The 17,553-nt window shown below is 38.9% G+C and overlaps 1 protein-coding gene across 12 annotated transcripts in view; it reads right to left on the bottom strand.

Annotated features, from left to right (window-relative positions):
* The window catches only part of SYNE1 (spectrin repeat containing nuclear envelope protein 1), a 469,526-nt gene that overhangs the window by 169,912 nt on the left and 282,061 nt on the right, over nucleotides 1–17,553 (bottom strand). For all 12 annotated transcript variants that reach the window (XM_046005238.1, XM_046005239.1, XM_046005240.1 and 9 more), the window contains 12 exons: nucleotides 17,362–17,506; nucleotides 16,209–16,427; nucleotides 14,487–14,746; nucleotides 12,984–13,149; nucleotides 12,133–12,288; nucleotides 9,878–10,030; nucleotides 9,100–9,282; nucleotides 8,000–8,137; nucleotides 3,328–3,513; nucleotides 2,986–3,108; nucleotides 2,525–2,707; nucleotides 1,270–1,413 (listed from right to left, as the gene is read on the bottom strand). In XM_046005238.1, coding sequence (XP_045861194.1) covers nucleotides 1,270–1,413; nucleotides 2,525–2,707; nucleotides 2,986–3,108; nucleotides 3,328–3,513; nucleotides 8,000–8,137; nucleotides 9,100–9,282; nucleotides 9,878–10,030; nucleotides 12,133–12,288; nucleotides 12,984–13,149; nucleotides 14,487–14,746; nucleotides 16,209–16,427; nucleotides 17,362–17,506 — 2,056 coding nt within the window. The remainder of the gene's footprint in view (nucleotides 1–1,269; nucleotides 1,414–2,524; nucleotides 2,708–2,985; nucleotides 3,109–3,327; nucleotides 3,514–7,999; nucleotides 8,138–9,099; nucleotides 9,283–9,877; nucleotides 10,031–12,132; nucleotides 12,289–12,983; nucleotides 13,150–14,486; nucleotides 14,747–16,208; nucleotides 16,428–17,361; nucleotides 17,507–17,553) is intronic.

Genomic DNA, 17,553 nt, shown 5'->3' with positions numbered 1-17,553 from the left:
GGTCCTGGGATCAAGCCCCGCATCGGGCTCTCTGCTCAGCAGGGAGCCTGCTTCACCTCTCTCTCTGCCTGCCTCTCTGCCTACTTGTGATCTCTCTGTCAAATAAATAAATAAAATCTTTAAAAAAAATCATTCGATAGTAAATTAATTTACTATATAGCCTAATGTAATGAATTGTATAAACAGTGGTTTCAAATATTTGCATAACATATGTTCACTTAACCCATGGCGTAAGAGGAATAGTTAACATAGAGGACATGTACAGTGTAGAAGTAAATGTAGGCGAGAGGTTTATCTATGTTATTTTGTAAATCAGATATAAATGTAAGTTACTGATGCATTGGCCATGTCAAGATATTAAAGAATTGCATTTGGAGAGTAGGTAGTGAGACACTGAATCCTTCAAAGGCAACAACTGAATCTTCTGAGAAACTCATATGCTACTTGGTTTGGAAATGTGGTTTGTTGCTCTTATGACAACAAAGTTAAAATAGAGCAGATGAAGAATAAACTAAGTATCTACCCTTGGCAGATAAGACACACTCTCCCGCCCTGTTGCTTACCCCAATTCATGATGCTGTGAGCCAGTCCCCAAGGGAAAGAGTAAACATGAGTCACACAGGAATTGACGGGTCAGAAGAAATGCACTGACAGGTACCAATGGGCCAAGACACTCAGGTCTACGATCTCTGAGACCAAGTCTGCACAAGCAGTATTCAAGTCCTAAGTTTATACTGAAGTTATAAATACAAAAAAGAAGGCGTATTTGAAAATGGGGAAGATGCTGACAGACACAATCTGGAAATCAGCCAAACAACATGGACCAGACTCTGATTTTGGTGGAAGGAACTAAAATAACCTACGTTTGAAAGAGCAAATGATTTTTTGACATGGAGTGTCTCTTCTTTTTGAAGAGGGTGATCAAAGCAGCAAAACTTTGAGCACTGCTGTTTCTAGCAGGCTCTGAGTACAGGGTGGACTATGTTTCGGTGTAACTGACTGTGAGAATTTTGGGTGCAGGAGACAGTTGGTGGGTTCCCGTTGAGATATGTCATCAGCAACATATAAAGAGGTTTTGGCTTCAAGGGGGAAGACTCAGGCTCTTGGGTCTTAGAAAGAATCAGCAAAAACAGTGCTGAAAAAGCAAAGACTGTCCGAGAGGCTCCGCAAGGACTGAACACACTGTGTGTGGGACAGGGCAATCTTTCCTCTGTGATTCACTAGAAACCGAGTACATGTTCTCAGCAAGCGCCTGCATTCCCATCTTACCTCGTGTCGAGAAATCTGGGCCTGCAACTCCTGGATGTTACTGGTGGCCACAGGTTTGTCCTCAATTTCTCTGTGGGCGCCTTCTATAAGCTCCTGGAGGTGCTGCATTTCTTGCTCATACTGTTCATATTGTACCACAGCCTCCTTTGAAGGAGAAAAAAAAACCCCGCAAGATTATCTTTCGGTATCAATAACGACAGGACTCATCTGCTGCCGTCTATAGTGTTAACTGGTATTTTCCTGTGTGTCTAGGGAGCAAAGAAATGATGGGGAAAATCCCTGGGTGATTCAAGTCCTCAAGTTTATGCAGATAGTTCAAAGATTTCTCTCTAAGAGAGTTTGCTAAGATTACTGACCCACTCAGAATAGCTAAGTGGCTAGATCCTCTCCGTTCTTCCCATTCATGTTGTCCTGAAAATGGCCATGTCTTGGTCAGAACAATGGCATGGTGGGAAGCAGTATGAAAAACATGATTGCTTCATTTTTTTTTTTTTTTGGTCTAAGAAATACTAAATATATATATATATGTAAGGCACTTGTTGAAATGCTGGGTGGAAGACAAAAAAATGAAGTATCCATGACTTCTATCCTCAGGAATTTACTATGTAACAAATTAAGAGATAATCCAAGGAGCAGGGAGAGTGGGCCAAGTTGACCATTAGCTACTTAATGAGCACATATGTGTGCAATTTTTGGATAAAGCAGGTAAAGTATTAGTTGAAAGGAGAGAAGACGTGGAGAATGTCATTCCTTCCTAGTAAATGATTTTTCTCTTATTAGCTAAAGAGATTAGGAGTTACACTTGGGTGTACTCTCCAGGCAAGAAAATGCATTTGGTGCATCAATAAGCTGAAATATGAAAAAAAAATTCTGTAACATATACTAGCAGTAAAGGCATTTTACAAGGCTTTAGAGGATTCTCAGATGAATAATAAGAGGTAAAAATGTATGACTGAAGATAAAATTAACCTTTATAAGTTGTTCTTTACTAAAATATATTGCTCAAAGATAGTTTTCACCAAAGGATATTTTTTATAGAGCTTTCCCCAGGCTTTTGTGGGTGATCCAAACGATAGCATTTCATCTCCTTATTTTATGTAACCACAACAATCTGTCAAATTTAACACTCTGGATGTGTTTTGATGGCTGAGCCCACACAACTCTAAGAAAAGAAGCCCATGACTCATTCGCTGTTGCTCTGCTGGTGCGGGGACGGCAAGAGTCCCCAGCTGGGACCTGGGACGGCAGCACATGCCTGCATGATGTTGTACTGCTGGATGGCCGCGTGCTGCAGCCGGCTGGCCTCCTCCTGCAGGTGCAGGGCCGCGTGGCAGAGCGGCAAGCCGGTGACCACATCCTCGGGGATCCGGAGGGCGCTCTGGCAGATCTGCACCGCGTGGACCTTTGGCTTGAGTGACTCCATCTCAGATAACAAATGCTGAAAGTGCGAGTTCACATTTTACATCGTGTAAAGCATGGGAAAAATGTGTATTTTAATAGCTTATTTCATAAGCTATATTAGTAGCTTATTTCACAAGAGCCATTTACTAAATAACAGGTCTGTCAGATGTCATAAACATTTTCCAAGGAATTTTTCTTTAATGTATAGAGTACTGAGACTGTAACCGATTTGAAAAATCATTTTTCCTCACTATTTTCCTTTTTAAAAAAAAATACAGCTTCCTTAACTCATTTCCTCTGAATTATCTTGCTTACCTGTCGATGAGAAAGTTGCTCCTTGAGACTAAGACGTCCGACTTCTGGAGAAGTCAAGGTTGTCTGGGCTTGCTCCAAAGCAACTTGTAAGTTTTTTAGCTCGGTTTCAAATTTTTTCATATCCTACAGAGTACACAGAGTATAAGCAATATGAGTATCCGTATATAAGCACCTGAAGTTCAAAGTCATAGAAGAGTAACATCGCAGTCGAGATGGCATTATCAGAGGTGAGTACAATATCCTCACTATAAAACCATCATTTCTTAAAAATGATAGACTTTCCTATTAGAATAACTAATATTATTATTATTGTTGTTGTTGTTATTATTATTATTTATTTACCTTGGCAGCATCATGCAGATTCTGCATACGAATTTGGATCATCTGCCGCAGCTCCTCAGACTCCCGTCCCAGTTCTGCCACTTGCTGAGACATCTTCTCTGTGGAGTACACGCTAGCGAGGTACTGTAATTTCTCAATCATTGCTTCCAGATTGCTGTGGATTTCTTCAGATTCTTCTAGCATGCTCTAGAATGAATTATCAATAATCATGACACTGACAGGTAGGCAGAGATAGACGTGTAGGTAATCAGTCTGGTGTGGCGTAAGACCGTCAGCCCAGAAGGGAGTGAGATGTTTGCAGAGTTCTCATGCGCACTGCGTGCGGAGTGTGTGTCTTACCGTGTTTAACCTTCACGCCCCTGTGCCTACTCCCCACCTACTCTTCTCATTTCACAGAAAAAGCAATCATAGTTTAGAAAATGTCAACCGTTAGCCGAGGCCACATGTTATTAAGTGTTGGAGACTAAGGCTCATGCTCTATCTACCGCCCCAAGCTGCTCCCTGGTGAGGTCAGGACATGAGTATCCCAGGAGCGCCAACACTCTGACAGGTTGGGCATCTTGTCAGGTTGCTGAGCCTACTTTCTACTAATATTTAAACTCGGGAGATGCCTTTCAGCTCTCCTATTCTAAGTCTAACATCTGAGATGCTTATTAATCTAAGAAATGAAAATCACACAAGAGCATTACAAACAGAAACCTTTGAACACTTGCTTTAGTGAGACAAAGGGGGTCGAAGCAACTTGAGATACGAAGAGGCATAAAACACAGTGCTCGTCACTCAGGACGGGATCATCTAGTGGGATTGATGATACAAATGGATTGTTAATCACATAACACACATTCTACGAGGAGAGTGAAAGAGAGGAAAGGTTAAAGGTGACAGAAATGAGATGTGCTCCTGCTTGCAGGAAGACTGGGAGCAGGGAGAGCACGAGCGAGGGAATAGAGGTGAGCGAGCACAAAGTGCGCAGGGACTGGGATATGTGATGTGGGAAGAGGAGAAATGGGAGCTGGGACATTATTCTAGGGCAATAAATCTTTATTTTTTAATAATAAAGTACATGAGGAAAAAATAATATTAATAAAATAATAATTTTAATAATTATGTAATTTTAACTATATAATATAATTATATATATATAATATGTACAACTGCACATTATATATAATTATAATAATAATAATTTTTAAATAATAAAGTACAGTATTTTTTTCCTCATGAGGAATGCTCTCTCTCTATATATATATATAAAGCTTAGAAAATATTGAAAATATAAAGAAGATAACATATTCCATAATACATCAGAGATAACTTTAAATAGGGATAACGGCTGTTACACTTGGGTACATTTTTAGGTTAACTGAGATCATAATATATGTCTCATTTTCCATCTTTCTTTTCCACCTGGCATTAGAACACATGCATTCTCCCGGTGTACTGTTTTTGGCTAAACTTGGGCGGCCTGACCTAGGGCAGGTAAGCGAGAGTTCCTTGAGAGTGTCTACAGGCTGAGTTCTCTCCTGAGCATCTGACAGAACCACGGACAGGCTGTGTCCCCTGTCTCGGAAGCACTCAACCCAGCTCAAAACACCTGGGAGCCGTCCCGGGCTCCCCCCTCTCTTTCACCCACATCCAAGAGTCTCCAGAGTCCAGAACTCTACCTCAGTAATAGCCCTCGATTCCGTCTTCTCTCAACCTCCAAAGAGGGACCCTGTCACTCTCTGGCTAAGACTGAAGCCACCTTCCCTGCTGTCTTACCTTCATCGGTCTGCTTTCCACAGGCTGCTAAATCAGCTTTCTTGAAATACAAGCCCGAAGTTGTCGTTTGCCTCAAGACTATCTGTCAACGACTTCAGAGCGACTGGAGGGTAAAGCCCAAGTTCTTCTTAACAGGACTTCGGATCTTTTTTTCTTCTCTAATTTTACCTCTTATGCCGCTCGCTACCAGCTCTCCTCCACACCTCCTCCCTGGAGCACCCCCGCCACTGCACCAAAGCACCCCTCACTCTTACTACTGGGATTTCAACATGCATTTTTGTCTACAACGCATTTCACACGAGTAGGCAGCCTGTCATTCAGGCCTCAGCCCGGAATCACCTTTTCCTACGACGGCCTCCTTCAGCTTCCCCGAGCCCCCGGGCAGTGTGCGTGGAGCACCCTCCTGTGGGCTCCCTCAGCACCTTGATGCCTCATCGCCCGTACTTAGCACCCTCTGTAATTGTCTACCTCCCTTTATCAACTCCCACGGGCAAGAACAAGGAATATTCTTTGTATTTTAAATTCCCAGCTTTGGGGGTGCCTGGGTGGCTCAGAGGGTTAAGTCTTTGCCTTTGGCTCAGGTCATGATCTCAGGGTCCTGGGATCAAGCCCTGTATTGGGCTCCCCGCTCGGCGGGGAGCTTGCTTCTTCCTCTGCCTGTCTCTCTGCCTACTTGTGATCTCTGTCTGTCAAATAAATAAATAAAATCTTTAAAAAATAAATAAATTCCCAGCTTTGGAAAGAAATCATTCTATAAATGTTTGTTGAGTAATTAAATGAGTGCAGGACCTAAATAAAACAAAACAAGATATGGGACACCTGGGTGGCTCACTTGGTTAAGCAGCTGCCTTCGGCTCAGGTCATGATCCCAGCGACCTGGGATCGAGTCCCACATCAGGCTCCTTGCTCGGCGGGGAGCCTGCTTCTCCCTCTGCCTCTGCCTGCCACTCTAATTGCTTGTGCTCACTCTCGCTCCTCTCTCTCTCTCTCTCTGACAAATAAATAAAATCTTTAAAAAAAAAAAAGGATAAAACAAAAACCCCTGATGGTTGTTTTAAAGACTACATTTATACTCTATTATATATCCAAAATGTCATTCGGGAAAGTGACTTGACATTTTTGTTTAAAATTCCACTATAGGGGTGCCTGGGTGACTCAATCAGTGAAGCATCTGACTTTGGCTCAGATCATGATCTCAGGGTTCTAGGAACAAACCCTATGTTGGACTCCATGCTCAGGGGGGAGCCTGCTTCTCTGTCTCCCTCTGCCTCTCCCCTCTGCTCCTGCTCATTCTCTCTCTCTAATAAATAAATAAATAAAATCTTAAAAAAGAAATTTTACTCTAGTGGGGTTCCTGGGTGGCTCAGCCGGTTAAGCATCTGACTCCTGGTTTCAGCTCAATTCACCTCAGGGTCAAGAGGTCAAGCCCTGTGTCAGTCTCCACACTCAGCATGGAGTCTCCTTAAGATACTTTTTCCCCCTCTTCTTTCCTCCCCCTCTGCCCATCCCCCCCAATCCACCCACCACTCCCCTACTCCGGCTCACATTCTCTCACTCTCTCTCAAATAAAATCTTTAAAAAACAAGATTCCAGTATAGTTATTAATACCATATATTTTATACATTTTGGATTATGAAGTAGTAACATTTTGATGATCATGATACATTTTGCCAATTGTTTTTCAAAAGATTTTAACAAGTAATCTTCTGAGTTGAGAGCTCTCACTTCTTTAAATACGAACCTCAAATAACTTTTAAATGGTGTTAATTTGATAGAGTGCTTTCTCTCTCTTCTAAATTTTTCATTTCTAGATTTCTAATGAGGTTGAAGATTTTTTCATTGTTTACAACCAACTGTAACTTAAGTCTTGTCTTGCATAGTATAAGAAAGATTCCAGAAGAGTATACAAGATTAATTAGAGAAGAACAATCACGTACATAGGGACACTGGTTAGCATCTGTAAAAGCATTCCAAGGAGAAAATGGAGGTTTGATCTAGAAACCTGTCCACAGGAATGGAAAAGTGAATGACTTAAAAGATATGAATATATATAAATCAGAATAAAAGAGAATCTAAAATACCTCAGGATATCCATACTTAGTTATCTAAGTAAAAACCATTATGTATTGTATTGTAAGCTAGCTGAGCTCTTAGATATTTGTATCTAATTCAAGCTAAAGATAATAAAAGGATGAAATAATTTCCTGGATGATATGACCAGAAGAAAACTTCCGGAAATGAAGTAATGCAGCCACCATGTGATACGGACTCTCTGCTCCTTTCCAGCTGACCCTACTTCCTCTGGACAGCTGGACAACCGAGACCAGGCTGAGTGCTGAGAGGAAGCACGCACGTGACACTTACTGTGCCTGATATCTCACGTATGTTAAACCATGTGATTCTCCTAACAATTCTGCAATATATATATCATTGACCGCTCCAACTGATGGATGAGAAAACTGATTTCAGAGAGGCAAAGCAGTTTGCTCCCAATCACACAGACCTAAAGAGCAGAGTTTGGTTTTCCCATCCATCTGGGACTGAAGCCTATCATCTTTCCACATGTCACATCTCTTCCTGAGGAAGAATTTTCCACCATATCCTCCCAACATGTGATTGTTTCAAAGAAGCTGCAAGAAAAGAGAGACCTACCTAGGGCTGATTATTTGGGGTCTCGGAGAAAGAAAAGTCTAGGGGAGACAGAGGATACTATTATTTATACAGTCTAATGAAATCTTATGGGTAACCACTTTCTCTCATGGACAAGTCATTAGGGCTACCTTATTTTTCTTTTTCTCTGGCACCTGCCTTCACTCTACATCATGGTCCTTTAAGTTTTCTATCAGTCTAGCCAGGTACATCAAATTGCTCTCTCAGTTACTCTTTGAAACTGATTTTTCCCCAAAGTTACCTGATGTAAAATGTATTGTTCTCGAAGTTGATGTGCTGAATTCCATGTAATCTTTCCATGTAGCAACACTTTAGCTTTTTCAATCCACTTCAGAATGAAATCAAGCATTTCATTGTATTCTTCTAAATGGGATGCTGCCTGAAAAATCGTTACCATTCAGATAGCAATGCCAACTCTGCTTCATGAGCTAGAAATCAGTCTTCTACTTTCTCTTTAGATACAATAATCCTAGGGGATGATTGTTATAACATCCGTAATATCTAAAGGTAACATGAATAATCATTTCCTTGTTGAAAACCTGTCAAGGACTTTCCAGTGACTTTAGGATCAAGTCCAAGTCCTTAATACGCTTGAATAACTGTCTTCTAAAATTATTCCCTATTCTCATCTCTTAGTCATCTGCCTAGGACTTCTCTACCCCTTCTCCCATACGCCACCCTCACTGAGTAAGGAGGCTTGGTACTGTAATTCATTAATTGCCAAATTATGATTTAGTTTGTCCCTGATTACAGAAAAAAACACATAATCAATTTATGAAGGTGAATCTACAGTCAACAATTATGATGGATGTGTGACCTGAACCTATTCAATGGTAAATGCAAGAGTATACATATATATATATATGTGCATATATACGTACATATCTTATGTCTTACCTCTTTATATATTATATATATATCTTCTGTCTTATGCTTTTAAATCTATTTTTATATATAGATATACTTTATATATATATGTATACTTTATGTATACATATATATATATATAATTTTAAGATATTTGAATTCAACCCATACTGATTTTGTAAAACATGTTACTGCATGAGTATTCATTTCACAAACTACTTCTCCAGTTGACAAAATATTCATTCCGAAAGTCCACTATATGACCATGTTTGTCAATGTACTGACAATATGGTTTGATATAAAATAAAGGCAAGTTTACATGTAAATTTTAGGAACACAGGTGTGGTATGAAATGAGCTACCCTTCAACTACCCTCATCATTGTCCATATTATCTTTTGATTAATTTTCAAAAGAAAAAGCGACCACTGAATTTCTGCCTTAGAAGAGTTTGAGTCCTGGCCCGGAAGACATACCTGACCGAGCTTGGAGAGCCGGTTCTCCGCCTGCCTAAGGGTCTGCTGATGAAGTTCAATCAATTTTCCTATCTTCTTAGCCAGCGGTTTACCCAGTTGGCCATTCTGTTCCGAGAATTTCTGTACGGCTGCATCTAGTTCCACTAATTTTAAATTACAGCCATCTAATTCTTCTCCTAGCACCTAAATGGAAATCAACACAAAAGGACATTAGACTACAGAAAGTAAATTTCTCCAGATTTTCCAAGATCAAGGGTGATAGTTTACATGATTTTTGTAAATGCCAACTATTATAAAGAATACTTTGACTCCGATCAGGTCATTTCTGTTTCTTCAGTTCAAAAGGCAGAGGAGGCAGGATGTTTTGTAATCCTGGTATTTGTTTCCTATGAGGTTGAGTGAGAAGGTTAATGTTTTCCTTCTGCCCCACCCAAAAAGGATTCGTCACTTACCTCATCAGCAGAGCGAGAACACAGATTTAACCACCAAGACTATTCATTTTGGAATTTTTACTTATATTCCCAAATCATTATTTGTTCCTTTGATACTCTTCCCTCTTAGGCTCATGAGTAAGTACTTATATTAATACACTTCCAATGTAATGCTCTAAGTAATCTATGTTATGTTTCTAAAATGTCTTACTGCCTGCATTTACTATCCAGTTTCAATGAAGCTCGCTAATCAAGAAAACTACCCCCCCATATCCTCAAGATAAACTAACTCCAAAACCCAATTAATTCATTCAATAACACCTCTTATGTTTCCACTTTTTCCTTACCTTTTGGTCAGTTTTAGCTTGTGCTAAATTATCTGTCTTTGTTCTCAGCTTACTTAGAATAGTTGTGAGATCTTTGGCTATGTTCTGAATTTGCCGGCTGAATTCCTGGCTCATGGCTTTGCTCTGTTCAACTTCTCTCACTTTGTCTTGGATCTAAAGAATCAATGAGAATAGCAAAATCAACCATGATCAAAAAATAGCATAATTGCTGCTAAAAACCTCAATCTTAAGATGTTGACAAGAGACACCCGACGTGGTTAACACTACTTTGGCGTTGATGCTCTTTGTCAGACCAGCCACATGTCATTACTAGCTCTCATGACTTTCCACGCAGCTTTGCCTCCCCCGACCTTTATGCCTCCACTGTTCCTTTGTGCCGCTGTTTCAGCAAAGGAACAAGCAATGCATGTAGTGATCTATGCACCAAATGTTTATAAAATACTCATAACTCGCAGTATGTATACAGCTGAGTTTGAATCCTAGCTTCCCCATTCACCAGCTTTGGAATACAAATTCCTTTAAGCCTTTTTCTCCACAAAATGAAAAACACTGCTAGATCATTGGAAGCATCTGGATTTGTTTCCAAGCATCTTTTTATAAGTTAGCTGTTGGTGATCTCTTAACCCTTTTGCCTACTTCCCAAGTACATCCCTATATCAAAAAAGTGTTAAGCAGAGCCAATAAAAAGAAAGGTTAAAAAAGTACAGTTAACAATTATAAGTTTTAAATAGCTTTGGTTTGATTTGATAACAGTGATATTTTTGCTTATAATAAAATGCTTAAGAGAAAACAATAAAGAAATATTATCTTTATATAAGTGAAAAGTACTTTAGTACAGAGGAAACATGCCTTAAGAATACTTTTTCGGGGAGCCTGGGGGGCTTGGTTGAGTGTCCAACTCTTGGTTTCAGCTCAGGTCATGATCTCAGAGTTGTGAGATGGGGCTCTCACCTGTTCAGCGTGGAATTGGCTTGAGATTCTCTCTCTCTCTCTCTCACTCTCTCTCTCCCTGTGTTCCTCCTCCCCGCCCCCTGCTGACGCTTACTCTCCCTCTCTCTCTCACATAAATAAATAAACTTAAACAAAAGAATACTTCTTTGACCTTCATTATTTTGAGTTGAGTGCCAACATAAGTGGGATGCATGAGAGTAACTCTAACAGAAAAATTTATCCAGAGAAAAAGAAAAATTTTTTAAGATCTGAACTTGCCAAGTCATCCTTCCCAGTAGACCTTCCAATGTCTAAGAAGAAAAACCAAACAGGCCAATTAAATATTTAAAATAGAAAATAACATTTTAGTTTAGGTCAATATGATGTAGTAGCATTGGATTTTGAAGATGTTTTTAAAACACTTTTCACGATACATTGGAGGGTCCAAAAAATGCAGTGCACTTGTGTGAATTTTATAATTGCTACAATGTGACACTATTTTCCATTTCATGTAGCACTTTAGAATTAGTGGTATATCTTCTCTTTGTCCCCTATGGACTGTTTTCAACTTAACTGTACTTTAGCATTATGTCACCAAGAAGGTCTTAAAAAGCTATTATGATTCCTTACAGATGCTACTCAAGCTATTTTCACTATATGAAAGCATGTTCTCTTTTTGGGACCTAAGATAGAACTCTCCCTCTGATCTCAGTGCTAATACTGATTATGCAACACTTTGTTTAAAAAAAAGATTTATTTTAAAATTTATAGACATGAATTGGATCATACGCCACTTCCTTCTTTGGTCATTTGAAAGCTAGAGTTTATTTGAAGGGCCTTCCTCTAGCAACATTATAGGACCCACCAATGTGCATTTTGGGTAATAACTTCTTCCCTGGCTTTATCCCTCCCTTTTTTTTTTTTTTAACTTTGATTTTCCTTCTTCTTTCAAATATCTTCACCTACTTAACGCATATTTTGCTGAGCTGAAATAAGAGCTAAAAGAGTACCTGGCAGGTCCTGAGACTCAAAACATTTCTGTTGAATACAGGAAATATAGCGATAAAAATTTTTAAGTCATTTGTTTTAGAGAAAGTCTAAGTAGATAAGTTAGTATTTAATTGTATGACATTACTGTTCATATCTGCGATCATCTGATATATTTTTTGCCAACAAATAAGACCTCTAATATAATATTATTGTTTTCTACTGCTGTGTTTTTAACTGTTCTCATGAAGACATGACTGTGAAAATCAAGAACCCTCATACAAGAGCCCTGAGCCTCTGAAAGAACGGGAAGGCATGCTTTGTGCCCCTGGATTTACCTGATCATGGATAGTTCCCAATTCCAATGCCACCTCGGCTAACTGAAGGGACAGTTCAGAAGGTAAGATGGAGTAGAGCCCCAGGTACTTATTCTTCTGCTCTTCAGTCATTTTCTCAATGTTCTGTCGGTGATTGGTGGCTTCTGTTAGGAGAATCTAAAAAAAAAGATAAAAAATTAGAAACTTCCGGGAACCTGATAAGGAAATTCATTTTTATGGGTGTAGAGACAAGACTATGTATTGTTCGTCAATATGTGAAGTTTGGATTTAGAGAAATATCTTAAAAAAAAACAAACTCAGAGACTTTAGTCTCTGGGGAGAAGCAGGTCCCCATTATACAGGACAAAAGAAAGTACCTTGAAATAATAATAAAATAATAATAATATAAAATAAAATAATAATATAATGTATAAAATAATAATATATAAATATATAATAAATTAAAATAATAAACTAATAATATAAATATAAAAATATATAATAAATATAAAATAATATATAATATAAAATATTTTAATATTAATATAAAATATATAATATAATATACAATAACAAATATAAAATATATTTAATACTATAAATAATATAAAATATTAATAAAAATAAATAATAATATAAAATATATAATAAAATATATAATAAAATAATAATATAAAATATATAATAAATATTAAATAAATATAAAAATAAAAATATATTTTATATATAATATAAAATAATAAAATCCTTTTATATATTGCATTTCTGAAAAATTTTAATTCAACACTCACTGAAAATAAACAAACATATCTCATTAAAATCAAGACAACATTTTTAAATGATGGGTATAGGGAATTAGAAGAGTGTGGTACCTGAAGTTCTTCAAGCTGAGCCTCTATTTCTATTGTTGGGTTCCCCAAATATTCCTTTGTTTGCTGAATCCAGGATTTCACTGCGTTGATCTGAGTCTCCACAACGTCTCGCTCCTCAAGCTCCTGCTTTACCGCCTTCCCGTTATGCTTCACCTTGTCCTGTATGCTTCAGAAGCAGCAACGGGAGAAACCAGAAGAGGTTTGAAATGAAAGGAAGTCCCTACCCATGACATCCTCTTATCAAAAACAAACATGAGGAAAGTAAAGCCTCATGTCTTTTTTCTGGAAGTAAAGACACTTCCCAGTGAGAGAATGTTCAGTAACACTTAAGCCAAGCACAGGAGAAGAATGTGTACCATGTGAAGTTAGTGAATGATCCCCGGAAACCTGAGAGTTCACACACTCTGAAGCCACTAAATTGCAATGAATGCTCTCTCTTAAGTAACTGGAGATCGTCTGCTTATTCATTTATTCTTTGGAAATCCACTCAAATGGCGTGGAATCATCAGCATTTAAAGGTAATGTGTAATTGGAATATTTGTGGCTATTAGAAGCCAGTCTCTAAAGAAAGGCTTTAAGGCTTTGGAAATTTGGCAATTAATAATGTTCAACATCCAAATTGTAAGTTTTTATTGGAATTGACAAAGGTTTGGTAAAAGAGTGTAAGTAAGTGAAGTCAGATTATCCTGAGTTCGTTTATAGGTACAAGAGGTGAATACAGGCTATGGATGAGCACTATTAGTTAATACAGGATAAAATTATCTACCGACGTTTTTCCCTCTGGCTCAGTAAGTGAACCGGGCTGGTTATACATCATTAAGATTACCATTCTCTTTCTGCTAAGTTCACTATCAGGAAATAGCTATTATTTATCTGGACTTTGATATTACCCTTGCTCTGATCTCCCCGTCCTCCAGTTTCACCAATGAGTTATCAAACTTCATCAAAACGAAGTTCTCAATAGCTCTCACGTGTCTACTTTAAAGCTTCATTTCTCAGGAATTGCCCTGTCACCCAACAGCTCCTTGAAAGTGACAGGATCACATCCGAGCTTTCTTACACTCTACATCCCTCTTGGCTAACCTCTCCTCCCTCTTCACAGCCTAGCTCAGTCACGCCTAGTCTTCAGCATAAGCACCCGTCCTGAAGGGAAGCCTTCCTTGATTCCTCTCCTACCGCAGTTGCCTCTGCTGCCTATGCACTCACCGCCACGCTCTGCCGAAATGCTTCTGCAGCTGTCGGTCTCTGCTGCTGGACTGTAAACCTCATGAAGGTAGAGACTCAATCTGTGTGGCTCGTAACTGTATTCCTAATACTACTGGTATATATTCGCCAGATCAATACTTGAAGAGTTAGGAAAAATGAAAAGTAGGGATGAAGGGAACAGTTCCCCATGTTTTTAAGGCGGCACGATGGGAGCCTTCCCAGACTCTAATACAATGCTTATCCCTTTGGGCCATGGCCAAGGATAGTAACAGAGAATGAAAGCAAGTGTATGCTTACTTCAGGCACCGATCTTGCATGGCCGTGATTTCCCGGACGATGGATGGCTCTCCTCCAGGGGATGGTGTGGCTCCGTCCTGGAGCATGCTCAGTGCTTGCTGCCGCAGGAGGCCCAAGGCCAAGTGTTGCTGTTCCAGCTCCAGAATGAGAGTGTCATGGTGGTCAAGAAGAGTGAAGAGCTCTGCCTTGGAGGCTTTCTCTGCTGAACTGTCCAGTAATTTATCTTGCAGCTGATCAATCATTTCACTGGCTTTTGTAACCTGATAATAAATGTATATATTATGAAGTTCAAAAGTAAACTGAAAAGAGAGCAATTCCAATAAATGCCATATTTGACATTAAGGCATCGAAGCATGTTAAAGTTGATGGCATGAACTCTAAATTTCAGGGACTAGACATGAACAATCTCCTTAACATGAAAGGAGAGATCTCCGTGTTTTAAGACTTAATCTCAAAATAATGGGGCAATTACAGACTGTATAACATAGAAAAGTCTGCTTTTTTTTTTTTTTAACTAAACAGATAAAGGAAAAACTCTTTCAATATTTATGTTAACATGAATGTGTGCCTTTGAGTCATTAAGGAAGTTATGGTTTAAAACACTGAAGCCTACTTAAAAGATAAAAGGAATTAAATATAGGATTTTGGGGGTACCTGGGTGGCTCAGTGGGTTAAGCCTCTGCCTTCAGCTCAGGTCATGATTCCAGGGTCCTGGGATCGAAACCCACATCAGACTCTCTGCTCAGCAGGGAGCCTGCTTCTCCCTCTCTATCTGCCTGCCTCTCTGCCTACTTCTGCCTACTTGTTAATTCTCTCTCTCTGTCAAATAAATAAATAAATAAGTAAATAATCTTTAAAAAAATGGGATTTTGGAAATAAGTTAAATTCCCGCTCAGTTTCATGGCAAACAAAGTATTAAATAAATTTTTTTTAACAAAAGAAAGTATTTTATACTTTTTCAAGGCCAGGTAAGAATTTTTTAAAAAAAGATTTATTTGTTTATTGGAGAAAGAGTGTGTGAGAGTGGGGGAGGGAGCAGAGGGAGAGAATCTCAAACAGACTCCCCACTGAGTGGGGAGCCCCACTGGGAGCTCAGTCTCAGGACCCATGAGATCATGACCTCAGCCAAAACTCAGAGTCAGGTGCTTAACTGACTGAGCCACCCAGCAGCCCTATTTTTCTTTAAGACTTATTTATTTATTTGGGGAGGGGCGTAAGATGATTTCATGAAGAGCTTAGCAAATGGGGCAAAGTGGGCTTGGATTCTTTTCAAAATTTAATTGCTTGGTTTTCTCATTAAAATAATCAGACCCTGAGGAGCTTCGGTGGCTCAGTCCGTTGAGCCTCTGACTCTTGATTTTGGCTCAGGTCATGATCTCAGGGTTGTGGGATTGAGCCCCCGAGTCAGGCTCCGTGCTCAGTGGGGAGTCTCTCCTTTTCCCTCTGTCCTTCCCTCTGTTCTCATTCTCTCTCTCTCTAAAAATAAATAAATCTTTTAAAAAAAAGAATCTTAAAAAAAATAATGAGACCCTGATTTGGGATTAAATTGCACATTGCATTTCACAATTTTGGCTTTCATGTCACTGAAATAGAGACTTAAAAAAGGAAAGACTTGTCGCTTTACAGGAAGCCAATTTCTAAAAGGGAACAAAAAGTGCTTTTCAAAATACATTGTTACCAGCAAAGAAATAGTTCTTTGAGCCCGTCACTCGTGGAAATTACCTTAGTGTTAAAGCTCTTCCACTCATCTACGGCATCTTCCAGTATCTTCTCCTGGTCCTGAGCCACCGCACGGAGACGTGTCCAGCGCTGCCAGACAGTAGTCATTGACCTGCTTATGGCGGCTTTGCTTGCGTCATTTCCAGTTTTTTCCAGTTGTGAAGTTTTATCCTCAAGGGCCACAACGTTCTCATGGAAAGAGTTAACTAGCGACACTAAAGACTGAGGTAGAACGAGGATAAAAAAGGTTATGAGGAGAGACTGATTTTTCAAAAGTACTATGGATTTTAATAAAGCCCAAAGTAACCTGCCAAAGGAAATGTTCCTACATATTTCTATTTTCCTCTGGTAACTCTTACTTTTACACTTAATTTTTAATTGACTTAGGCTTGAATCTTTTAAGGAGATAAGGTAAATTTATGTCTTTACTGAAAATTTATTTATTAAAATATTTTATTTATTAAAAAGAAATGTTTATTTGTGACTTGAGATAACATTTTCCCAATTTCAAAGGGCAGAAAATATATAAGTGCACTGAATTTGATATTTAAATATGTCACATTCCACCATATATTGCTGTGATGTAGGAGTGAGACTCAGTTATTAGTATCCGAATACTATTTGAATTTATTGAAGTTATTACCAGAACACTTTTACTGAAATTTATTAAGTGTCACATCTTATCAGAAGCAAAATTCTCTGGTCTTTTTGTGAAACTAGCTGTGCATTTCAACAGGAGTCCTAAAAAGGTGATAGCATTTAATTAAGTTCACACTGCTGCAAAATGTGACTAAATGTATCCATTTCACATTTAATATCCTTTTCATATTTAAATGCATGCAGGTGCGGGACGCCTGGTTGGCTCCAGTGGTTAAGCCGCTGCCTTCAGCTCAGGTCATGATCTTAGGGTCCTGGGATGTTGAGTCCCACATCTGGCTCCTTGCTCAGCAGAGAGCCTGCTTCTCTTTCTGCCTCTGCCTGCCTCTCTGCCTACTTGTGTACGCTCTCTCTCTCTGACAAATAAATAAATAAAATCTTAAAAAAAAATGCATCCAGGTGGAAATGTAGACTTACTGACCTGTCCGGCACTCTCAGATGACAAAGATCCATTCCAATTACAACGAAAGTATATTTAAAACAACAACCAAAAACTAACCTTGTGTTCTGACAATTTTCCCTCTGCTTCATGACTGGAAGAAGTCTTCGATAAAGAAAACTCAGACAATTTCTTTTCTGCATCATTCATCAGTTCGATAACCTCTTCCCTTGTTTTTTGATAATCCTGCCACTGGGCTGAACATCTTGAAAAAGTCAAATAAAAGCCAATAAGCAACATAAAATCACACAT

This window comes from Meles meles, chromosome 5 (assembly GCF_922984935.1).
Source record: "Meles meles chromosome 5, mMelMel3.1 paternal haplotype, whole genome shotgun sequence".
Lineage (NCBI taxonomy): Eukaryota > Metazoa > Chordata > Mammalia > Carnivora > Mustelidae > Meles > Meles meles.
The sequence above is the reverse complement of the archived record's forward strand: the minus strand, read 5'-3'. Positions and strand labels throughout refer to the sequence as shown.